Source organism: Peromyscus leucopus, chromosome 22, assembly GCF_004664715.2.
Source record: "Peromyscus leucopus breed LL Stock chromosome 22, UCI_PerLeu_2.1, whole genome shotgun sequence".
Taxonomy (NCBI): Eukaryota; Metazoa; Chordata; class Mammalia; order Rodentia; family Cricetidae; genus Peromyscus; species Peromyscus leucopus.
In genome coordinates this window covers 34,344,541-34,370,352 of record NC_051081.1, presented here as the reverse complement: position 1 = coordinate 34,370,352, position 25,812 = coordinate 34,344,541, and the positions used below count along the sequence as shown (strand labels likewise).

Below are 25,812 nucleotides of genomic sequence, written 5' to 3'. Positions count from 1 at the left end.
AGGCAGTTGTCAGGGAGACTAACACTTTCACAGCCATAGGTCAGGTCATCTTCTGTGTCTGTCCAAGAGGAGGCCTGACCAGGGACTCATGAAAAACACTCAAATTATCCCGTTCACTTGGCTGCCTCTAAATGTCTCAGTCACAGCTTACAGGAAGGAGTGCCGTGGAAGTTATCTCCGGCGACACAACAGCAATGGCAAATCAGATGTGAAGACAGTCCTTGTGTATGGTTGAGCAGTGATTGTGTGTCTGTGTGTGAATACGAACGTGTGCGCGCGTGCCCACGGGAGTCTTCCTCTTCATAGCGTGTCTGTAATTCCAGTTGCACAAAGACATGCTTTAGACTGCCGTTGGCCGCTCAGTCTCACGGCGGAAGGCTAGTTTACGGATCATAGGAGAGTCAATGCCAGCCAGCACCAGGATTCCCGAGCCTTAGTTCCCAGGATGGCTGTGCTTTAGAGATAAGTGCTGAGTTTCCTGTTTCCCCCGGCCTGGGGTTGAACGTGGGGCCTGGGCATTCTAGGCAATCTTTTGGCTACTGAGCTGCGTCTCCAGCCCAGTTTCTCTTTATTCCTTCGAAGGCCTAAGAAGTGTGCAGTGGGCGCTGGATCCAGCAGCACATCTTCTAAAATTGGAACTGGAGAGAAGATGAGCATGGCTCCTGTACAAGGATGGCATGTGAATTCACGAAGCATTCCATGCTTTTAAATGTCACAGTGGAACCCATTAGTTTGTATAATTAATATGTGCTGATCAAATATTTTTCAGAAGAAAGGTATGGTAGACTCGGAAGCTAGAACCCATAAACAATCCTTTCTTTCCCAGCAGAGCGCATCCCCTTCTATCACAGGTCCCTTTCATGCTGACTTGGTTTCATACCTTAGCCCATCGCCGAGAAACTCAAATTCATACTGGTTTTTAATTGTGACGTCAATGTGTCAATCAGCCCCTTGCCAACAAACACACATGTATGTCAGTTCTGGGAGCAACATTTTGAGAAAGGATAAAGCAGGGACCATTGGAGAGGTGGTTTTTTTTTTTTTTTTTTTTTTTTAAGTTTGGTCTAAAATAGTTGGTAGAATAAAAATATATTGTGTAAACTAAGAGGGTTAAAAAGCTAAAATGTAGTATGTGGACTAAAATAGCTTGTAGTTCACATGAGTCCAAGTGCTAAATATGTAATTATTTTTGTTACCTTATATGGACAGGAATTCTTATAATTTTTAAAATCCCACATTTTTCTTCTATTGGTTTTAAAAATACATATATGTGTGTGTATACAGATACATACATACACACACAAGCCATCAGATTTAACAAATTAAAGACTTTGAAATTTCCATTTCAATTAGGGACTAACATTTGACACTGTTAACATAGTTAACTTAACATAGCTGATAAGATGTCTATTTATTGCTAGGTAGTTTGTTTGCCTTTATAATTGAAAGTGAAGAATAAAGAGGTTGAATTTGATTTATCATTTCTCCAACTCTCCCAATGTCTTGGAGGAATCCCATGGCACCTTTGAAAGTCCTGTCCCCAGATGAGTTAAGAAGTTTTCCTCGTGCTTGCAGTAGTCCCTTTTGTATCTCTCTGTGGCTGTCCTCTCTTGCTCTTCTGGATACTTTGCTCCCCTGCTCCCTTGTCCCTTTGTCACCTTACACTGGAAAGGCCTTAAATCTCCACAGTCCGAGGACTTTAAACAAGAACCGTCATGATCCGTCTGCAACGTGTTGGTAAGAAAATGCCCTGCAGCTGAAAAGTTATGAAGCAGTCCGGGACAATGGCAGTGTCTAGCCTAGAGGTCATGTGGCTTCCCCCAGGTGGGGGCAGGTGTCAGGGGACGTGAGAAGTGGCCGCTCCATCAGCAGTATGTGTTTCCACTGCCTGTGAGGGAAGAGGGAAAGCTAGATGTCAGGGCGGTTGTGGAATTTTTTTCCTTCTTTTCTTTTTTGTCTGAAAGGATAGTAGAGTTTCTCTTTTTTTGCAATGAGGAATAAATACCAAGGAAAGAACACAAAATCGGGAATTTTCATGGTATTGGAGAAATACATTTGAATTAGGAAAATGTCTGGAGTGGAGCTAGGGCATTTGGGAGCCATCGGTGTATAAATATTATTTAAGGCCATGAGCTTGTATGAGGCAATAGCCATGAGCTTGTATGAGGTCTCTGGTGAGTGTAGCAAAGCCAAGAGGTCTTGGAGTTAAGCCCAGGCATACTTCATCGTTTCCAGGTTGAGGAGATTAGCCATGAGGCCAGGCAGAGTGGCAAAGACCCTGGAAGCTAAGTGAATTCTGTTCTGAGAAATGAGTGATCCGCCCTGCGGGAGCGCTGCTGACATGGCGCTGAGACAAGACAGAAGTGACCACGGGGTTTGGCAATGGGGAGGTCATTGGAGACCTTGCAAGAGCTGTCTTGGTGGAGTGATGGGAAGAAGGCTTGACTAGAGAGAAAAACAAGAGGAAATACAGACCTCAAATCTACTCCTGACCGCCTCGGGAGGAGGATTTTATAATGTAGAACCAAGAATAAGGTGGGAGCTTATCAAGGAAGTGAGATAAAAGAAGACTTCTCGCCGGGCGGTGGTGGTGCACGCCTTTAGTCCCAGCACTCGGGAGGCAGAGGCAGGCGGATCTCTGTGAGTTCGAGGCCAGCCTGGACTACCAAGTGAGTCCCAGGAAAGGCGCAAAGCTACACACCAAAATAAAAAAGAAGACTTCTCTAAGACGATGCTTGCAGGTTGATAGAGTGAGCAGAGGGAAGTGATGTTATAGGAGAAAGAGCGGAGGGTCAGTCGGGAGCATGCGTTCTTGGCTGAGCACTGTACACACTCCCGGGGGAGACTTGCTGTTTTCTTTCTGCACTTTCAGTACCCAGTGGGCCAGTAGACTTCTTATAAAACCCCATTTAACACTGTAGAATTAGATGTTAGCATAGACTTAGTTCTTTCAAAGTATGATCTCCTCCCTGACAGTTCCGGTATGTCTTGATCCAAAGAGCCACCGTTCAGTAGGGCATGTTAGCTTTAGAGTCTTTTAGGAGCTAAACGCCAGAAGTCTTAGGCTGCAGTAGAAGGGAAGCCACCCTTCCTTCAGCCATCCCCTTGAGGTGGTGTTAGCAGGTCATTGTGTGGCCCGTAAGTGTGCGCCCCAGTGCTGGGCTGGGGGTAGCTGCTTAGCTCGGAGAATCCGGCCGTGCCTCACCTTTTGCATTCCTGGTGCGCAGGGTTTTTGTCTCTGGATTGCCTCAGCTTTGTCTTGGGGTACTCCTCATTTCTCCCCTTTCTGTCAGGAGGTTGGCCTTGTGGAGAAATGTTCCATCTTTAGCCAGAGACAGATGCAAGTTAGATGTCCTAAGTGGTAAGGAGAGCGCTGAGCCAGGCAGAGACTGCACACTGCTAGCTTCCGAACTAAGCTTTGGTATGCGTGTCTCCATTTCTGAAGTTCAAGTCAGAGTTTGATGAGGGCCAGAGGCCCGAAGGCAGCTGTCAGTGTTTGTAGAAGGGAGCCGTAACACCTGTGGAGCCGTCTGTGAAAGGTGTGCTTGGCTTGTGTGGGCCTCATCCATTCGTCCCTAAAAATTACTTGTGGGCGCTTTCTGTGTGGAAAGCTATGATTTGGGAGTTTATGTGGTTGAATTTTTGAAGGATTGGAAGGCAGAAAAGATACTGGGAGCTCAGAAGTAATCATGTTATGGAAGGATAGAGAGATATTTTTTTTAATATTTGTGCTTTGAGCACTTTGTATAGTGTGTTTTGATCGGGTTCACCCCCTCCAGCCCCTCCCACAGTCATCCCCACTTCCCTTACTCCCCCCCCCCCACCATTCTGATCAAGTCTGGTTTGTGCTACCTGCATGTTCTTGGATATATAACCTTCTCCTGGAGGGTGGGAGACTTCCCAGGAGCTACACTTAAGGAAAGCTGACTTTCTCCCAATAGCTCGTTCAGTTCAGTAGCTGGAGCACTAAATGTGGGACTCCACACCCACCCCACCCCCCACCCCCGCTCTCCATGTTGGGATGTGGTTTGGCTTGAGCTGTGTCAGTCACGGGTCTCGTGTGTGATGTCACAGCGGCTGTCCGTTCCGATGTGCAGCTGCCCTGTTGTGTCCAGAGGACGCCGTTTCCTTGAAGTCATCCACCACCTCAGGGTTTACGCTCATTCTCCCTCCTCTTCTGCAATCACCCATGAGCCCTAGGAGGAGGGGATTATGGTACAGATGTCCTACTTAGGGCTGGGCATTCTAAAATCTTTTATTCTCTGTACCTTGACCAGTTGTGGATCTCTTTGTTACCGTTTTTTATAAATACAAGCTTCTCTGATGAGAGACGAGAGTTGCATTCATCTGTGTTCCTAAGCCGATGGGTGGGCCAGAGCGAGAACCATTCTCTAAAGTAGTTTTAGATCAGCTGTGTTTTTGTTGTTGCTGTTTCTTTCTTTGTTTTGTCCAACATGTCGTATTGGAATTCATTGTGTCAGAATCCCCAGCCACACTGCATGCTCGCAGTGAGAGAGGGTAGAAGACTCAGGGTCCCACCAGCTCCATCACTAGTTTTTCTGCGTTTGCATAGGGGCCTTGGAACCCCTAGGTTCCTGAATAGTCTACTTAGAAAAAAGACTTAGCTAGCATGCATGAGGCCCTGGGTTTGTTCCCTGGCAATGCGCGCGCGCGCACACACACACACACACACACATTTGTTTTAAATCTCCAATTCTATGTATCTTTCTTACATAGATTGTAGAGGAAATTGCTGAAAACATTAGTTGATAATAATATTAATGAACTTCCAAGAGATTAGAAACTTGTCTGGGTTTACATTGATGTCTAGTTTTACATGAGTGCGTTTGGTCTTTGTATGAACTTCCACACTACTCTAACTGGTGTCTGTATCATGATGGTAAGTTACGGAATCAGTGAGGTGATGGGAGTGCTTAGGGAAGCAAATCTGAGGGGTAGATTGGTCTCTTCCTGTTTCAGTTTTTTGAAAAATAATATTCATGTATTCTTTTCACAGTTTTAAAAATGCAATACTTTAAAATTTTATCATGCATTAAAATGTAGATTTTTGATGTTAAAACTGTGCTCTTTTAATAGTTTTAAGAGTTCTTTTAATCCTCTTCTACTTTTCCAGCCTATTTTTCTGCCCTATGTTAGGAAACCCTAATCACAGTTGTCTGCATATTGAAATAGTGAATTTTTTTTCTTGGTTGTAATTGTTACTTCTCAACCTGTTTTATATTTTAATCTTTTTTTTTTCCCCTTCCTACAGACTGGTGAATTTTCAGCTCGTTTCCTATTGAAGTTACCAGTAGATTTCAGCAACATTCCCACATACCTTCTTAAGGTAAAAATCTACAATTATCAGTAAGAGAATACACCAAACTTCAGTCATTTAGCTCAATATTTGTATAACTGGTTTGTTCACATTTTGTTCTGATGATGCATTCTAATAAGATGCTTACTGCAGGACAATTCATTGGAATTCCATTTCCTTTGCTAAAGCACTAACCTTAAAATTGTTTAACATGAGTTTTTTTGTGTGTGTGTGCAAGGCGATTATATATTAGTAGTATAAATAAATTATACTCAGGAAAATAATTTTTATTTAGTAATCTTACTGGGATGAAAGACTCACAGAACTTGTCCAAGGCATTCTGCTTTCTAAACATGCTCACTAAAGGGCATTTCATCTTCTTTATGTCAGTAGTTGAACTTGGACACCTTCAAAGTTGGGCTGTCCCAGCAGAGAGTCATAGTCTAGCTAGACCAGTATATGTGGCATTCTCTAAAGTAGGATAGAGGCCTCGGGAACCACTGTTTGGGAAGGGTACATGCTTCACCGAGAAGATAATGTCAAGACAGAGGCCCAGGTTCAGCTCAGATGAGGATTTGGGTTGTAATTTAAGATTTGGCTGGCTGCCCTCAGCTCTTGGTTCAACCTGTGCTTATTTCATTTCAGTCTAATCTTAGAAAACTTCTGCCTTCTTCAATTGATGCCTTCAGAGAGCTGGTTGTATTTGTAACAGCTGAGGGAAGAGACAGGGCCCGTGCATAAGTCTCCCCACACATTATAGAAATCGGCAATGAATGCCAGGACTCTTGAGAGCGGTTGGAAGTTTGTTTTGCTAGACTATAGACTGAAACAGTACAAGAGACTGGGGAGCTGGGGTAGTGGTGACACATGACTTTAATCCTAGCACGTAGGAGGCAGGCAGAGCTCTGTGAGTTCAAGGTCAGCCTGGTCTACAGAGTGAGTTCCAGAACAGCCAGGGCTACGTAGCAAGTTCCAGGTCAGCCAGAGGCTGTGTAGGGAGATGTCACAAACAAACAAACGACTAGGGAACTTTTTATTGTTATTGCTTTTTTCTTTACAACATTTTATTTCCTTTCCTCTTTTTGCGATTATAATGTGATTACAATATTTTCCCCTTCCCATTTCTTCCTCCAAACCCTCCCATATACCCCTCTCCACTCTCCTTCAAATTTGTTGTCTTTTTAAAAATAATTGTTATTGTGTGCCTATATATACAAACATATATATTCCTAAATATAACCTGTCTAATCCCTATAGTGCTACTTGTATGTATGTATGTGTGTGTGTGTGTGTGTGTGTGTGTGTGTGTGTGTATGTATGTATGTTTTCTCAGGGCTGACTGGCACTAGACAGTCAATGGATGTCCTCTTCTCTGGAGAAGGCTACCTCTCCTGCTCCCAGCTTTCCTCAGTTGCCTATAGTTCTTTGTGTAGTGTTAAGGGGGGGGCCTCATGAGATTTTTTTCTTCTGGTAGTACAAGAAGCTATACCCCAAAAGTCTTTTCTGATTTTTGAGACAGGGTCTCATTGCATAACACTGGCTGGCCTTGTGCTCAATATGTATAAATCAGGCTAGCTTTGAGCTCAGATCAGTCTACCTGCCTTCGCCTCTTGCATTATGGGATTAAATGTGTATGTCACCACACCTAAGTACTCATTCCCTCCAAGAGGGAAAGTTATTTTAGTTTCCTCTAAATAAAGATGGGATTTTTCTTTGGTGGCTCATCAACTTTTTAGTTTTCAGCAGACTAGTTTGCTCTCCGTATCCAGTTATGAAGTTCAGATGAGACTGGAGGCCAGTGTTTTGTCGGTTTCTCTAGAACCTTTGGTGGGGACTGGACCATTAGATTCATGATTACCATGTGTAATTAATTTGGTTCCAGAAATCATGGTACTCTGTTATTACAGCAGGAAGTCTCCTTAGGAACCTGTGAAGTGTGTCCCGCAGTGACCTCCTTCATTTATTCCAGTTAACACTCCCATCAGCTCATTTAAAATGAAATCCAGCAGTATATGAGTCCGTTATCCATATAATCACACTAATCCACACTTAGTTAGTATGGGTTTGCTCTGATTTGTTGGGTCTTGTACTTTGAAGAGTCTTCTCGACTGACATCCCTCTGTCTGTGCTCATGTCCTTGAAGGTGCAGTTCACAGCCAGTGTCTTCCTCTTCAGTTGTAAGTGCCTGTATTTCTATGTTTTCTATTTTGACAAGTCTCACTTACGTTTTGCTTCTGGTTTTCCTACCAGCCAGACAAGAGAAAGGTGGAACATATTAGTCAAAATGGTGAAGCGTTTTGGTTTCTTCCTCAAATTACTCTGAAGTAATTTGTGTGCTATAGATAAAACACCTGCGAGTCCACACTGACGTCCTTTTGGATCTTCAGTTTATGCAAAATAGTAAAACAAGAAGAACAAAACAGGAAAAACTTGTGCAACTCAAAACCACAGCAAAACAATAAAACGAAAGCACACGTACAGCAGACAGGCAGACAAACAAGGCCCGTCCCGGACAGTGCAGAGGACATGTGGGGGTTTAAGATCTGTTGTATCACAGCCGTGGGACATTTGGCAATGCTTTTTTTTTTTTAAATGATTTGTTTAGTTTATGTGTAAAAAATATGTCTGCACACCACGTGTGTGCCTGGTGCCCATAAAGGTCAGAAGAGGGCATTGGATCCCCTGGAACTGGAGTTATGGATGGGTGTGAACCACCATGTGAATGCTGGGAACCAAACCAAAGTCGTCTTCAAGGGATGCAAGTGCTCGCATCAGCTGAGCCAGCTCTCCAGCCCCTTGCTTGCTCTCTGGAGAATATGTATTCATTAGGAACTCCTTGACATGCTACTGGTATTTGGATGTTCCCCACTGTCTTAGGGGGGACACTATGTGACACTATGACCAGGACAACTCTTGTAAAAGAAAACATGGGTTTACAGTTTCAGAGGTTTAGTCCATTATCATCATGGTGAGAAAGCATGGCAGCCTGCAGGCAGACATGGTGCTGGAGAAGGAGCTGAGAGTCCTACATCTTGATCCACAGGCAACAGGAAGTGAACTGTGTTCCGTACTGGCCATGACTTGAGCATATGAGACCTCTAAGACTGCCTCCTCAGTGACACACTTCCTCCGACAAGGCCACACCCACTCCAACAGAGCCACACCTCCTAATAGTGCCACTCCCTCCCTATAGGCCAAGCATTCAAATGCATGAGCCTATGTGGGCCATACTGTTCAAACCACCACACTCACTTAATTTCTAGGACTGTAACTGTTTCTGTCAGTATAAAAATAAAGTTAGCTCCTTCATGCCCTAGGGTTAGGGTATGCTTTGTCCCGATCAGAGCAGTTCACCCCACTTGGCCTTGCAGTTGGCTGGTGAACTGTAGAACTTGTAAATACTGAGACTGCGTGGCGTTTGCCATAACGCCCTGTGGGTTTGCTGCAGTGAGGTTCATTGCATTGTGGTAACTCACCATCTACTCTTCAGTTCTTAGTACCAGTGACACCCAGTGTACCTACCAATGGGTTCTTTGATGTTAGGATGAGCAATTAAGAAATACTCAGTGATCAGATTTTACTTTATAAGTAGATAAGGTTCTTAAAATGAAGCCTGACTTCAGGGCCTGAATTTTACTTTTGGTCGTGCTAAATCAAAGGCTGAGATTGATAGATTACTTATATAAAAACTCAGTCAGTAGAAACATAATTTTCCAGTCACTGCTCTTCATTGTCAGGTGGTAGAAATTTAGCACAAACTCGTGGAAACCAAAGGGAAAATGTAAGATTATTCTGCTTCTGTAGTATATCATACAGCAGCAAATTAACCCTGTTTCATAGGCTTCAGATCAAGTAGACTGATCTTTCCAAGTATGATCCTTTTGGGCTCAATTCCATACCCCACCTGATGGATTTGTAGGGAGAAATTGTGGTTCATAGAATAGCTGGGAGAGTCAAAGTGTAATTATTCATCACAATACTTAAGCAAAGGAAGAATATTTTGTAATTATATGAGTTAACCATGCAGAGCCATAGGTTCTGTTTCTGAATCTATGAATTTAGCCAAGCAAAGATGGACTATTTGGGAAAAAACACACTTCCACTGAATTTGTACAGGTGGGCGTTTTGGGGGGTGGTGGTGGTGTAATTATCCCATAATATGCTATAGCAATTATTTGCAAAACATTTACATGGTACTAGATATTTGAAGTCTGTGGAGGATGCACATAGGTTATATACTAATACTATCATTTTCTATCCAGAACATAAGCACCAGGCAGATTGTGGCATCCTTGAGGAGTCCTGGAACCAGTCCCCAGAGATAGCCAAGGATGACTGGTCTCTTCCTCATAGTAGAGAGCTAATCGTTAGAAGACACTGCTCTTAATTTTGTTAGAGTGAAAACTGGCTTCTACTGTCCCATCTTTATTCTTTGTTCTGTGAAATACTAAACCTAACAATATAATACAAAGAACATGCTGTCTTTTTTTCTTTTGTTTTCCTAAAAAAAACCGTACTCTGTGATGAGAGAAAAGAAAAAAATTCTAATTTTTATACTAAAGTTTTTTATCATCTAAACAAGAAATACTCAAAAACTACAAATAAATAATTTAGAAGGAGGTTAGAATTTTGTTGACATATCTGATTATTTGAATTGGTTTCTTAAGTGAAGGAGCCATCAACAGACTGTCCTGAAGTTAAAGTCCTCTTGGTGGGAATCTTTTAGTAATACTGTATAGGAATACATAGGAACTGTCAAATGTCACTGGACTGGAGGGGTAAGTAGCAATTATTTCCTGCTGGTAGTGTGTCTTACTCTTCTCCGGCTGTGATGAAACACCAGCATCAAAAGCAGCTTGAGGAGGGGAGGAAAGGGTTTATTCGGCTTCCGTGTCCTGAGTCATAGTCTGTTGAGGGAAGCCAAGGTCAGAACTCAAGCAGGGCAGGAACCTGGAGGCAGGAACTGATGCAGAGGCCGTGGAGGAGTGCTGCTTACTGGCTTGCTCCTCGTGGCTTGCTGAGCTTGCTTTCTTATGGAACCCAGGACCACCATGTCAGGGGTAACCCCACCAACAATGGGCTGGGCCCTCCCCCATCAATCACTAATTAAGAATATGCCTAACCGGGCGGTGGTGGCGCATGCCTTTAATCCCAGTACTCGGGAGGCAGAGGCAGGTGGATCTCTGTGAGTTCGAGGCCAGCCTGGGCTACCAAGTGAGTCCCAGGAAAGGCGCAAAGCTACACAGAGAAACCCTGTCTCGAAAAATAAAAAATAAAAAAATAAAAAAAAAGAAAAGAAAAAAGAATATGCCTTATAGGCTTGTCTGCTTACAACCCAATCTTCTGGAAACATTTTCTCAATTGAGACTCCCTCCTTTGTGATAACTCTAGCTTATGTCAAGTTGACATGAAACTAGCTAGCTCATAATGCATATGATAAATACAACCTTGTAAAAAAATATCAGCAGCAACTTTTCCTTGGATAAGAAAATGTCACATTGTTCATGTAGTCTCCATAGCTCTGGAGTGTCCCTCCACAGGATATGGTCAGGCTATAGCCCAGACCAGGCCACAAGCAGAGCCAAAATCATGGCTGAAGTATGTGGACTTCTGGTTTCTGCAGTAATCTTACTGGCTTCATTTTATGTGACACAGTGAGACTATTCATCCCAATGGAATGCTTGCTGAAATTTCATTCCCCTATGGAATCTGAATCCTGACACTACAAAAATGAATTGTGGGTAAAAAAGCCAAATCTGTCTGTCTGTTCGTCTGTCAGAACATGGGGCGGTCATCTTTCTTCTGAAGCCACCCACTGTGGCTGTCTGATCAGTCAGGGCGCACAGTGAGAAACAGTTCACTCTGCCAAGTAGAGACAGAAAGCAGAAAGAAGGTGAGCCTATCAAGATGTGTTTAGGAGTCCTAGACGGGCAGAGCTACAGCGAATCCCCAGATTGTTCGCACACAGCGGTTCCGTGGCTCGCTGATAGGGAAGGCAGCACTACAAGCCCATGCTGCTGTGACTGGTTGAAGCAGGAGCAGCTTCCTCAGCCTGGCTGTGCTTAGTAGGTTAAGGTCTTCCCACCAGCCTTCTCTCAGTCCAGCCTGGCTCAGCAGATGCTCGCGGAGCCAGAAAGGTGCTGTGAAGGGTGGCTCTGGCTTGCTGTCGTGGAGTAGGACATGGTGAGGACCGTCATGAGCCTGCGAGCCTGGGCTTCATCTAGCGCAGCAGCTGCCGTTCAGCTCGAGCTGTTTCCCCGTGACAGCAGGGCCTGCTGTGCCAGATATGCAGATGTTGAAGGAGGAGCCCAGAAGCTCAGGCTTTTAAGTTTTGGAATATGAAAAATGCCTGCCTTTTAAGTGATGGCAAAGAGAAGTATTTTCACTCTTAATTATATATATATATATATATATATATATATATATATATATATATATATGGTGTGTGTGTGTGTGTGTGTGTGTGTGTGTGTGTGTGTGTGTGTGTGTCTTGGTGTTCATGTCAAGGCATATGTGTGGAGGTCAGAGTACAACTTGCAGAAGTCATTCTCTCCTAATATGTGGGTTCCTGGGATTGAACTCAGGTCATCAGGCTTGTTGGCAAGCGCCTCAACCACTGTGCCATCTCACTAGTCTGATAAATATTTTTAAAGACCATGGGTAGGTCAGGTGGCAGCGGAGTACACCTTTAATCCCAGCACTCAGGAAGCAGAGGCAGGTGGATCTCTGTGAGTTCAAGGCCAGCCTGGGCTACAGAGTGAGTTTCAGGAAAGGCGCCAGAGCTACACAGAGAAACCCTGTCTCAAAAAACAAACAAACAAACAAACAAACAAACAAACAAACAAAACCATGGTTAGGCCAAAACAAGAGTATCTCTTCGTGTTGATCAGGACCCGGGGACTATGATAGCCTAGGGGCAATGGAAAGCTGTTTTTCCCTTCCCATGATTTCTATGTTTGGTTTATTATTAAGAGTGACCTAACTGTGATGTAATGGCCCAAAGATGAGGAACTTTGAACTAGGCCGTATCAGAATCTGTCCCACAGTGTCCCATGCTGCCGTACCCTCTGCAGTGGAACCCCCCAATGGGTATGGTTTGGGTTTGGCGTGCATTCTCTGCAGAATACCTCAGTCTTGATTTAGACTCAAAATGGCACTAGGTATAGGCACATCCATACACTAAAAGTTCAAGCATTAATCGTTGTCCTCAAGTACCTCATTATACAGTTATACATAATATACAGTTAACAAACATTAATTGGAAATAATCAAGTACCAACTGGGATCCTACATATATATTTGGCCTTTAAAATGCAGTCATGTCCTGGAAACAGCACATAGAAGCCCATTAATCTGTAAATTAATATTGGTTGACAATTATAATAAAAATTGGAAAAAGGTAAAGGTTGTTATGCATAGGAATGGTTAGGAAAACTTAGGACCAGGGGCTTGAGAAGAGGCAAGGGACCCCCGAGTGCAGGCAGGTTTATCCAGTTGGTGCATGACTGTGGGGAGCACACTTAATTTGGGGAGTACGTAGTAATCTAGGCTCTAAGAGAAATTCTTAAAAGAGACTAGTGAGGAATAACGCTAGGAAGGTGTGTTATAAACATCCTGATGTCAGATGACTTCAGACCTTCCATAAAGGTCTTCCTCCCTTATCGTGAGTTAGCATGGAGCAGCTTTGGGTTTGATTTCTTTGGCCCCATCCCTCCCGGGTCTGGGCTGGCCCCTCTTCATCTGCATTGCTAGCACGATCTATTCCAACTCCTCTTGAAGACAGAGGTGGCTCCTTGATGGATGCTCCTTCTAGAATCTGCTCTCTTGCGCGGGGCTGTTTCCATGGCTCCTTGCCGTGAGTTTTGAGTCTGACAGCTTTCCTCACCATCCTGCCCCGGCTGTGAGCAGTGGGTCCACTTGGTGGATGGTCTTGTCCCAGCCCAGGAGCCTGTTCTCTTTCAACGTTTTCCTGAGGAATCTGCTGAACTAATTTAAGAATAATGAGAATCCCAGAGTGATTCAAGTTGGCAACAGGAGGAAAGGCCCTGAGACAGTGGCTCTCAACCTTCCTAATGCTGTGACCCTTTAATACAGTTCCTCATGTGGTGATGACCCCAACCACAAAGTTATTTTCGTTGTTACTTCATAACTGTAATTTTGCTACTGTTATGAGCTGTAAATATTTGGTATTCAGGATACCAGATACAAAATCCCTGTGAGAGGGTCATGACCTGAGGTTGAGAACCACTGCCCTAAGAGGTCAATGTGGAGAAGAAGGACAATGAAGCCAAAGCAGGCATTTTGAAAGAGGGAATTCAGCCTGAAACAGTAAGCAAGCCAAGGTCTGAGCTTGGGTGATCCAGCCGAGAACTGTGTATCGGTAGAAGGACAGAGGGCCCAGAAAGCTAAAGTTCTAACACTCTCCATGAAGAAAGGATGGCCAGATGCTGTGGAATGAACAGCTGGTGAATGGAAAGACAAGGCACACCTAACTTAGCCAGGAGCCCAGGGATGGAGAGCTCGGTGGCCAGGATAGAGGCTTAGTGTTAGTGAGAGTGTGACTGCTTAGGAAATACTCTCGGTCAGCATTTTAACAAAGCCAATTGTGGGAATGAGATGGAAGCCAGAACTGAAGAGTCTAAGTGAAGCTTGGACCAGGCTTCACTGAAACAGTAGCCCCCATGCAGAATAATCCCAGAGAAGGCTTTCGTTTGGGGGCCTGAGTAGACACAGCTTATTTGTTTTTAGCGTCGTTGATTGAGAGTCTTTAGGAAAACCACATTGTTTCTGTGGGCAGTTTTGCTTTATCTGTTGTGTGGAAGTTTCATGACTGTCTGTCAGCAGCGAAGACAAACTATTCCACGATGAGGGCTTTGTTCCCTTGTCATGACCCTGCAAGTTTTCGAGTGTTGCTAAGTTTTCTCCTGCCTCGGTTCTCCCCTCTGAGACTTTGAGCTTGAATTGTGAAGCTTGGCAAAGGCTGTGCATCCTACGGATTCTGTAGCTTCTAGCCAGAGATCTAAAGTGAAGGCTTTTCTCTGAAGGAATTGTTGAAATCCATGGTACATGTGAACATGCCAACCTTCCTGCTAACTGCCTTTGGAAGGTTTCAAGCTACGTTAGTGGGAAACACCCATTTCTCTCACAGAGTTAGGAAAAATAGAGGACGGCATGATTGCACGTGTATGTGCGACAGTCACATCTTGTGCCTTGCTGTCAAGAATTAGGTTTTAAGAAGTTGGTAGAGCTTTGAAACTTCTCATTCTCTGGCCTTTCCTTAGGCTTGGTGGAGGCGTTCGCATTTTGTTGTCTCAGAGGAGAATAGGGCTGCTTGATGACCCTGGGATTTGGGAGGAGGGGTATGAAGTCCTGCATTGTCCTGTACAACTCAGAACTGCTTGAAAGTCCATTTAGCATTACCAAATTTCCAGGGAGGAAATGAGTGATTTCTCCCAAATATTCCCTTTATTTAAAATCTAGAAGCTTATTGGGGTGGTGCTACTGATTATAATTACTTCTTAGTATCAAGCTGCCAACCCCCTCACCCTCCCATCCTCCTGAGTGTCTGTAAACTTAAAGCAGACCTCACAGCTTTTCCTGTGTACCATACAGGTAAATGATGGATGCCTCCGAATCTGAGAACTTTTACTTTTTTTGCGTCCAATAAAGTCACACGTAAGAAGTAGCCTTTAGAAAGACTGCTTTAACTCATTCTTGTGCAATCTGGCTTTCAAGCAAAGCCGTTGTCTGGTCTTGAAAGGGAATAATGAATTTACAGGGAGCGCTCATCTTCTTATCTCAAGGGAAATAGTTTCTGTCTAATCAAATAGGAGGATGCATACTTTTCTAAAAGCAGGAATGTGTACCCAGAAGAGAGCGCCATGAAAGAAGCATGCTGTTTATTCAAGTAACAAGCCTGATTTATCCTCACTAACTTGGAGCCAAAATCTGCATTTGGGACTCAATCACGCAGGAACAGTGAGATGGGCTGAACATTTACTCTGCTGGGAAATGTCAGCTGTCTCTTCATTAAGTATGGGACCGTGACTTTTAGTTCACTGTCCTTATCACACCTCTCTTCTCTGGAGAGAGGAGCGAGGCTTGGAGAAGAAGCCTCTCTAGCTGAGGGCCAGCCATCTCTAAAGGGCACGGTAGTAAAATTTTAGGCTGATGTGCCATATGGTTTCTGTCACAACTACTCTGCTGTCATGGTATGAAAGCAGTCACATGCAATATGTAAATGAGTGAGTATGGCTGGGGTCCAATAAAACTTTATTTTCAAAAGCAGGCCTTGGGTTGGATTTTGCCCATGGGCAGTAGTTTGCTCATCTTCTAGATTGAGAAAAGGAGTATTTCTTTACAAAGGTATCTGGTACATCGTGCATGGGTAAACAAATGGATCTGAGTGGAGGAGTGTGAGTGGTTGAGGCATCCGTCTATCTAAAAGAGACCCCTGAGAGCTATCTAGACCCATCTGTGCTTGAACCAGGTCTGCTATGGCCTCGATCTTGGATTGCCTGGCCTCTGAGATCTTAAGAAATAACCTGCTTGATCGAAGCTATCTAGTTATGTAGTATTTTGTTCCAGCAATCAGAACTGATTAAGATACTGGACATACCACACAGGATCATTGGGAACGTCAAGGAAGTAAAACAGGACAGCATTTAACAATAACAACATCTTAGAAAGGCCCCCGTATTCAATGTTTGCGGTCCAGATCCCAAAAGGTGGCTCTAGCAGGAACTCCTTAGGTCATTAGAAGCCATCCTGGGAGGGGACTGTGGGGCCTGCTCTCTTCCTCATCGTCTCTGTTTTGCTTCTTGTTTGTGAGGTGAGTAGTTTCTTTCTACAGTGTGCTCTTAGCGTGATGTATTGTCTTGTTATAGGCCACAAGTTGCAGGGGAAATTGATTATGGATGGAAATCTCCAAAATCATAAACCCAAGTTAATATTTTCTCTTTAAGTTACCCTGGTATATTAGCTGCTTTTGTTACTGCTGTGACAGAGTCCTTGGCAGGAACAGCTTAAGGAAGCAAGGGGTGGCCTTGTCTCACAGTCTGAAGATAGGGTCCACTGTGGCTGAGGAAGTGTGGCAGGAAGCAAGGGGTGGCCTTGTCTCACAGTCTGGAGATACGGTCCGCTGTGGCCGAGGAAGTGTGGCAGGAAGCAAGGGGTGGCCTTGTCTCACAGTCTGGAGATACGGTCCGCTGTGGCCGAGGAAGTGTGGCAGGAAGCAAGGGGTGGCCTTGTCTCACAGTCTGGAGATACGGTCCGCTGTGGCCGAGGAAGTGTGGCAGGAAGCAAGGGGTGGCCTTGTCTCACAGTCTGGAGATACGGTCCGCTGTGGCCGAGGAAGTGTGGCAGCAGGGCCGTGAGCAGCTGGCCACATCACATTGTAGTCAGGAAGCAGAGAGCAATGGCTGCAGATGCTCCACCGCTCCCGTTCTCTATTTTAGTCCGTCCTGGACCCTGGCCCATGGAATAGAGTGGCCCACAATCATTTGGGGTGGGTATTGCCACCTTAGTTACTATAATCCAGAAAAATTCCCATAGATGTGCCCAGAAGTTTCTCTCCTAAATGTTTCTAGTTCCTATCAAATTGGCAACCATTACTAACCACCTGTCTTAGGTAGGGTTTCTACTGCTTTGATAAAACACCATGACCACAAGCAGTGTGGAGAGGAAAGGGTTTCTTCCATCTTGCAATTGTGTTAAGTCAGGGAAGGGATTCATGGTGGAAGCTGATGCAGGAACCATGGGGACACAGCTTACTGATGAGCTTTTCATGGCTGTTCAGCCTGCTTTCTTACAGCGCCCGGAACACCAGCCACAGACGGCACTGCCCACACTGAGTTGTGCCCTTCCACATCAATCATCAACCAAAAAGATGCCCCACAAGGCTTGCCCACAGGCCAGTCTGGTTGGGGCATTTTCTCACTTGAGGTTCCTCTTCCCAAATGACTCTAGCTTGTGCCAAGTGGACAGGAAACTAGCCAGCACCCCACCATCCTCAGGTATTTTGTTACACTGATAGGAAATTAACTAATGTGACTTCTGAGCTTGGAGGAAGTACAGAGTAGAAATGGATTGGTTATTATTTCGTTATCTAATGAACATTTCCGTGTGCTAAATTTATTACTTATTCAAAGTATTACTCTGAAGAAAATATTTCATTTAAATTGACATAAAATTATGTTACTTCATTTTTCTCTCTTAATTTTCTTCCACCCCGAGTGCAAAGCTCAGTAATTCACCCCCAATATCTAGATGTGACATACTGTAATCCGACAACAGTTCATTTTTGTGTGAAAACTGAAGAATCCTCACAAGCTGTGAATTTTCTCATTGTGATTTCCTTTGATTGTTATGCAGTTTAATTTTCTTTTTTAATAGTTGGCTTGGGTTTTGTTTTTAAAGTTACAGTCATAGAACGTACCATATCTCAAATGATTATCGGTTGCCCCGTCTGCAGTCCCGTCTCATAGAGAATGCTAATCCCGCAAGTCCACTTTGTTCTGTTACAGCGCGTGTTTTAGTAACACAAATTAGTCCGTTCATAATTGGTAAACAGTGGAAGCATGCCAGCATAATGCAAACATTGCTATGGTTTGTAGATGATTTTTTGGTACATTAGCATTTTGACCACTAATTAATAACAACCAAATGCAGAATGTACCAATGTGTGTGCCATGTGAGCATTACATTAAAGCATTGTGGTTTGTACACTGTGTCCTTCAACTCCATATCCTTCTGCTTGGCACATACTCTTATTTGAAGGCTTATTGTTGTTTGCTTTCTTCCCATCTCTGTGGAAGGGGAACAGCCACACAAGAATGAGCTAGAGTTTCTCTTTAGGGCATCATTGTGTTTTGTCCAAATTCGTTTCTCCATGTGATTTCTGATGACCATTTCCTTCTACTTTCCCCCAGAACTCTGCAATTTCAGTTTTTCTTGATAGTCTAGCAGTTACCTTTATACTGAAAAGTATAGCATTGTAGAGAGAAACTAAAGAAGAGCTAAACAGATGTTTATAGGTCAGAAGACTCAATATTGTAAGACATCAGTTCTTCCTAAATTGTTAGATAGATCTAACACAATCCTAGCAAGTCAGAATTTTAGCAGGCAGTCTTTGTAGAAATTGACAACCAGATTCTGAAGTTTATTTCGAAATACCAATGATTCAGAATAGCTTACACAACTCTGAAAAAAAAGAAAAACAAGCCCCATCGGAAGGCTCACACCCTGATTTAAGACTTTGTTCTGCTCTGTATGAAGAGAAAGGGGGACGGGGAGAATGCTCAGGCAAAGGGGAACCCGCAAAGGGTGGGCAAAGGGGTGAGGAAGGACATGGGACCAATGGGAACAAAGCATAATGACGGTGTATGTACATGCTGTATGGAAGCTGTGACGGTGTGCTAGCTTTAACAATGAATAAGAAAGAGTGGAGAGTATTGAAGTACTGGTGAACAGACAAACAACCTGGGCTGCAGTATTCTGCTACAGCAATGAAAAACAGAGCAAGGAAATACACATTCCTCTGAAGCAAGCCACCGAAATCCTAATAGTAAACTATACAGAGACATAGTAAGTGTTCGCTTGCCACTTAAAAAAAAAAAAAGACTTAGAACCAAGCTGTAGTAATCCAGATGACCAATATAAAGAAACGGGACAAAATGAAATATTCATAATAGACCTATATTTACCACTGATTTTTGACAAAGTGCAAAGTTAGTTCAGAGGTGAAAAAATAATCTTTTGAATAAAATGATGCTGGAATAATCAAATATCTATAAAATAATAATGATAAGGAACTTGAATCTAAAACTTTAAATCTTCTAGAACAGTGGTTCTCACCCTTCCTAATGCTGTGACCCTTTAATACAGTTCCTCGTGTTGTGCTGACCCCCAACCATAACGTTATGTCATTGCTACTTCATAACTGTCATATTTCTACTGTAGTGAATCATATTGTAAATATCTGATATGCGACCCCTATTGGGTTTGTGGCTCACAGATTGAGATCCACTGTTCTAGAGGAAAACACAATAGAACTCCATAAGGCTTATGTTTTCTTTGAAAGTCACTTTAACTTTTGAATGTAGTACATGACAAAAAGTTAGTTATTAGTAGCCAGGAGTGGTGGCACCTAGCAGCACTTGAGAGGCAGAGGCAGGTACATCCTGTGATTTCCAGAGCAGCCTGGTCTTCATAGTGAGTTCTAGACCAGTCAGGGTTACTTAGTGAGACCCTGTCTAAAAACAAACAAATAAAAAGCCACCATGAAACAAAACCAAAAAAAGTATATAGCAACCTGGTAACACCTAAATAAGAACTCTTTGGGGTTTTCAATCCATGTGGAGGCGACTTCTGAGCAGTTTGAGAACCACTGCTGTAGACCTTTACCTGTGTATTTTAGTAGGCTCAGTGCAAAATCTAAATATTTTCAGACTTGTTACATGCTTAATAATGATAGTACTTAGGCCAGAAGGTTTCAGGGTTGCTAACTTGTACCAATGAAGATAGAGTAAAGCTGGTGTCTTCATGAATTGCTCTTTGAAATCAGTCCTACTCATGAGCAGCCAGTCTCTAGGGCTTAGCAAAAGTATCCTTGGATTAGGCACATTTGATTGAATATTCAAGTGTAGAAATCTGGAGTGCTTATCTCTTGGGTATCTGGTGCCTGCTGTTCTGAGTCATGACTCAGAGCAATCTATTCATTCAAGGGGTGTGTGGTTTAATGTCACTGCTAGCATTTAGAGAGGGACTCTGGTCAGAATGTCGCCACTGTTAGACAGAACCATGCTACATATCCCCGTGGCACGTTCGTATCTATCTGCCTTGTGTCTCTCTTCCCTTCCTCATGTGGTCGAGTCTCATGTTCCGGGTTGGAGATGTAGACATGAGTAGAAGAGTATTCGCCTCACATGTGTGAGACCGTGGGATGAACTCAGAACCAGAAAACAGACAGACAGACATTGCTGCTCGTACTTTATGCCCATGCATTCTCTCCCATTCCTACACCTTTAGCAGGACTGACTAGTTAAGTTGCCTTAACATCTAGCAGAGGTTAGGTGATCTCAGCATGATCAGTCAGAGGTTAGGTGACTTCAGCGTGACCAGTCAGAAGTCTCTCTAGCACATTTGGAAACTAAGGTAGGAAGGGAAGAAAATCTTTTTCTCCACTGAGATGTTTTTATGCTGGGGAAATCTGGTCTAGGACTGTACACAGCTGTGTTCCTCGTCTAGGAAGAACATCTCGACACACCATATAGTAGAATAAAATACAAGCCTCCGAATGTGCCTCAACAATTTCAAGTGGCCACATGAAAAAAGTTGCGAGGAAACGACTGAGCTAGTTTTACTGCTTTATTTAGTGTATTATTATACTTTCAAAATGTTAAAGCATGCACTAAAAAGAACACTAACGTGCATATATAGGGTTTTTATAGTCCAGTTTTGAAATGTTTTGCCACCCCTCTGTTCAGTGGGGTCCCATTGCAAGGGCTCAGGTGGCCCACTGACTTGGTGGCTTCCCTGCAGGACAGCATGTGCTCGGAGGGACTGAAGGCGGCCTTCTGATGAGAAGCCGAGGGGAGAGGCTGCTGTTGAGGAGACACAGTACTGTCCATCAGTGGTGAGGCTTTGGCTCTTACTGTTTAATGTTGGGGAGTTCTGTTGGGTCTCACTCCCAACCACGCTTTATTTTGGAGTCTTTGACGTAATTTCACAGGTTTGTACTAAGGGACCATTTTCTTTTATGTGAGGGTGATTTAGGTTCCTGTCAGTTTTAATCAGAAGAATCTTGGCTCATACAGTAAAGTACTGTTGCCCTCCTAGGTTTTAAGATAAATAAGCTCAGCGAATGGTTAACGAGGATGGTTACTCAAGATTATCCTGTCTGTATACCATAAGCATGATATGGCCTGGATTCCAGCCCAAAGTTGGTCTTATTCAGTCCATGCGCTCTCTCCCATAGGTGTTTGCCTTGGGAAGCTCCCGGTAGAACAGGCTTCTTGGCACAAAGTAGTGGAAATCAGTTCCTAGCATTGTTCCATATTCATTGCCTAACAGTTCTTTCAGCTTCAGATACAATGGGATGATGAGAACACTTACTTCAGGACAGGAATTTTGTGGTCGGGATCCAATAGTAGTGTCATAAACATATCTCACCCCCTGCTCATTCTGAGTGACTTCAGTAAGTCACTTGACAGTGAGTGGAGCCCAGGTCAGTACTCGGTATCTGTGGTTAGGTGCTTCTGTTGTCTTGTAGACAAGGTGGCGTAACCCAGAGCTGTTTTATTTGAAGTGCATTATAGCCTGCCCAAGAAACTTTACTAGCACTTCCTAACAATTTTATCACGAAAGAGCGAGACTCACAAGCCTCATTAAGGCTGCGCAAGGTCTGTTTTCAAGCTGAATGGCATTAGGCAAGGACGTATAATAATTTTAGAATGATTCAGTCTTGTTACCGTGCCTGGTGTGGCAAACCTAGATATCAGCACGAGGCTCCTGTTTACCATTTTTCAGAACCATCCTTTGAAGGACTCCATTGCTCAAGCATGGAGCTGATACTTGATCCATAGAACAAGACCTATAACTTGTAAGTTGTGGTGATATTTAGACCTGTTACGATTCATGCTACAGTAAGTTATCACACACGAGGCTGACATTCATGTTAGGGCACCCAGGCAATCTATAATTGTGGTTAAACAATTGATACTTGATGACATAGAGCTAAAAGTTCAGCTTAATTTATTTACTTCATTAGCACACTAGCAAAAGTTTCATTATTAGAGGATAACATAGCACATGAAGGCAGTTTAATTTCACTAGGCAGTATGACATAAAACCATGTAAAATGAAGACCTGGAAAGCGTAAATGCTGACTTGTTTGTAAGTATTCCTGCCACAATCACATTTTCCCACTTGGAAATTATATCCTGCATTTTAATTAACTTTTTAAAAGGATACTCGATTTATATTGAGCGTTCCATTCATGACGGTCCTGCTGCTCTGGCTTTCCCCCAGGTGTTAGCAGCTGGCAGCCATGGCAACTCTCAGAGTCTGGCCGGAAGAGCTCTTCCCTCTGCTTCTCCAGCTTCACTCCCCTTTGTCTTCTTAAGTCTGAATAGTCTGGTTCTCTCCTTCCTTAGGTGAGGACAGGGCCTGCACCTGTGCATCACATACGGCTGCGGCTGCTGAACAAAGCCCTTGACTTGGGTGGATCTTTCCAGGGCTGTTTGTCTTTTACTAATTCACTTGGCTGTTTTTTTTTTTTTTTAAATTATTTTTCTATATTTCTGTTTTATTTTGCAATAAAAAGGTAAGGTGATTTTTTTTTTTTCAATTTTGAGACTCTGTAACTCTGACTGGCCTAGAAGCCACTATTTAGACCGGGTTGACCTAGAAGCCATTATTTAGATCGGGTTGACCTTGAACTTAGAGATCCAATTGTGCCTCTGCCTTCTGAGTGCTGAGAAAGGTGTGTGCCACCATGTCCAGCTGTAAAATGTTTTTTTTTTAAAAAGCAATATAATATTGAATGGATAGGTTTTAAGAAATAAATAAGTATATATATCATCTCCATTTGCTCTGCCTAGTTTTGCCTGAGAAGCTCAGTGCCAGGAAATCTGTATTATTGCAAGAAAATATGCTTCAGAGGCATCCTTGGAAAAGAATCCACCCATCTATTTAATAATTAAACTGTGATGTCAGTTGGGGATTGTACCTTAGGACATACGTGCGTGTACACACACACACACACACACACACACACACACACACACACACACGAAGTAGATGAGTAGGTACCAGACACTGTGATCTAGAAGTTCATGGGCATCACCTTGTCCCTTCAGCCCCTTAAGTCACTTTTATATTCTAGGCAAATTCAACAGTTAGTCTGGACATATCCTTTACATTTTCTTCATTTTTGTCTCCCTCAGCCTGGAACACTCTACATTATGGGTTTTACCTGGTTTGAATTTTTCTTCTTGTCAGATAAGGCCTTACACATTGGCTACCTCCAGGAAGAATGGAAGTGGAATGGAAGTGAGGAAGTTTGTGAAGTCATTGGGCTCAAATTCTTTTGAAGGAAACATAATGGTTGAATGTGAAATGGCCAACTGAAGGAGTTTAGGGTTGATTGACTGTACACTAAGAGATCATTGAAAGTTCTAGAATGGGGCCTTAAGATGTCAATGGGGAGGCTGTGTGCAGCGAAGAGCATAGACTACAGGAGACTGCAGAAGGCCAGGAGGGAAGTGATACACTGTTGGCTCCTCATCATTGGCTCTTCATAGGCATATGGTGTTTTTAGGAGTTTAAGCTCATTGTGGCAGACTTGGGTGGATTCCCCTTTGTACTTGCTTTCATTATATCAGGCATCCTGAACACATCATGGCCATCTCTTGATATTCCAAGAGCCATTAGAAACAAAATCTCTGACGGTTCAAGGCTCTTATGTAAAATAGAGTATCAGTTTCACATAACTTAAGTCCAGTTTTTTCTCTGGATAAATCATCTCTTGATTATTTAGAATTTCTACTGCTGTGTAAATATATAAATGTATCACAATGCTTAAGGAATAATGGCATGAGAAGTCTCCATATTCAGTTCAGGTTCAGTTTTTAAAAAAGTATTTTAACCCTCAGTTGAGTTGAATCATCAGATTCAGTAAACCTTTTCTTTTAAAAATACAAATGTAGGCCGGGCGGTGGTGGCGCACGCCTTTAATCCCAGCACTCGGGAGGCAGAGCCAGGCGGATCTTTGTGAGTTCGAGGCCAGCCTGGGCTACCAAGTGAGTTCCAGGAAAGGCGCAAAGCTACACAGAGAAACCCTGTCTCGAAAAACCAAAAAAAAAAAAAAAAAAAAAAAAAAATACAAATGTATGTCAGCATGTACACACACACACACACACACATACACATATACATATATATGACTTAATGAAAATACAGATAAGTTCTTAGATTGTTTGAGTGGACCCTACTTTTTCTACAGTTCCTGTTTTTTAAAGAAAAATTATGGTCCTCAATTATAGTAATTAAAATCTTAAATGTAAGGGAAACACAAAAATCTTCTAGAACTCATTTTATTTTTACCTAGTACATATATTTTGCTTAGTGGGATGAGACTAGCCTAATAAAGACTAGAAACAGACTTCTGATTATGTAATACCCTGCAATTATTTTTATGAGTATTGCATTCCAATCTTCTTATGTAATATTTACAATGTACATGTGTAGCAAGGGCACAGGATACAAGTTCTAACAATCTCAACCATAAATCAGAACCAAGTCACGCAATGTAACATTTGTGAACTACTTTGGCTGATGCAAACAACCTTTGTTAGGAATACATAAAATTCTGAGATTACAACATTGGGGTAGATATTAGGTTTTAAATTCTAAAACCTGATTACTTCTACCCAATAGCTAAAGATTCAGCTAAGGCAGTTTGATATTGGTCTAGTTGTGAACATGCTGAAAAACTTTTACATCTTGAAAAAAAGGTTTTAAATATTGTACGAGTGTGATGTGAATCTCAGCAGATTATAGCTACAAAAGATGTATGATTCAGCCTGCAAACATAACCTATGGAAACTCATCAGCTCTGCAGCCTGAGCCCTGCCAGATGACAGATCTAAGGAGAACCTGCCAGTGAGAGGGAGAACGCTAGAAGAGTCCCGTTGACTTGCGGCATATGGCCCCGATACCGACACAGCTTAGAGCGTTTAGTGAATAGCAACTCAAAATAGCGAGGCTGATAAAAATCTAAAAAAACGAGTCCATGAATTTAAGATGCTCTGCTCTAATTACTTCACTCTTCGCTCAGAAGATGCTCTAATGGAGAGCACATGTCTGTGTGTCTGCTTTTTGACAATCGCCACCCCTAGATGTTAGGGTGTTCTTGAACCTCGGCCCTTTTACATGCTTGACAAACACTCTACCACTGAGCCACATCTCCAGCCTTGAAAGGCACATTTTTATTACATTTTCACTTTCAGGATAGCAGAGGTGCCTTACAAGTTGAAGATAACAACAATGATCCATGTAAATCCATGAACTTCTGATATGTTTCTAGGTGACTTTGGAATGCCATGGGTCAAAAAATTATAGGAAGTTAAGCATAGACGTCCAGGCGGAGAAGGAATGGGTTCATACAGGTTCTCTAAAGAGCTCAGAATTCTAGTAAGATTGTTCAGCTGCCATGAGAATTGTGCTGACTTAGAGCAAGGTTGGTCGACAGAAGGACGGACTGCCTGGTGATTGCCACCTGGATAATGATGTCCCTCGGTGAGTCACCATTCCAGCTAAGCTGTGCCTGCTTGTGTGTCTTAGTTCCCTCAGCAGAAACAAACAAAAACAAAACAACAAAAGACTCTAGGCTCTAGCCTAGTGGTGGAGTGGAGCACACCTTTCATTTCAGCACTCAGGAGGCAGAGGCAGGAGGACCAGTTCAAGGCCAGCCTGGTCTACAGAGTGAGTTCCAG

General features: G+C 43.1%; 1 protein-coding gene and 1 non-coding gene across 5 annotated transcripts in view; both read left to right on the top strand.

Moving 5' to 3' along the window:
* Babam2 (BRISC and BRCA1 A complex member 2) overlaps positions 1-25,812 on the top strand; it is a 373,611-nt gene that overhangs the window by 130,680 nt on the left and 217,119 nt on the right. For all 4 annotated transcript variants that reach the window (XM_028873967.2, XM_028873970.2, XM_037198068.1 and 1 more), the window contains exon 6: positions 5,273-5,347. In XM_028873967.2, coding sequence (XP_028729800.1) covers positions 5,273-5,347 — 75 coding nt within the window. The remainder of the gene's footprint in view (positions 1-5,272; positions 5,348-25,812) is intronic.
* LOC114697498 lies at positions 603-707 on the top strand. The gene has a single exon (XR_003735188.1). It is a non-coding gene; the product is annotated as a U6 spliceosomal RNA (small nuclear RNA).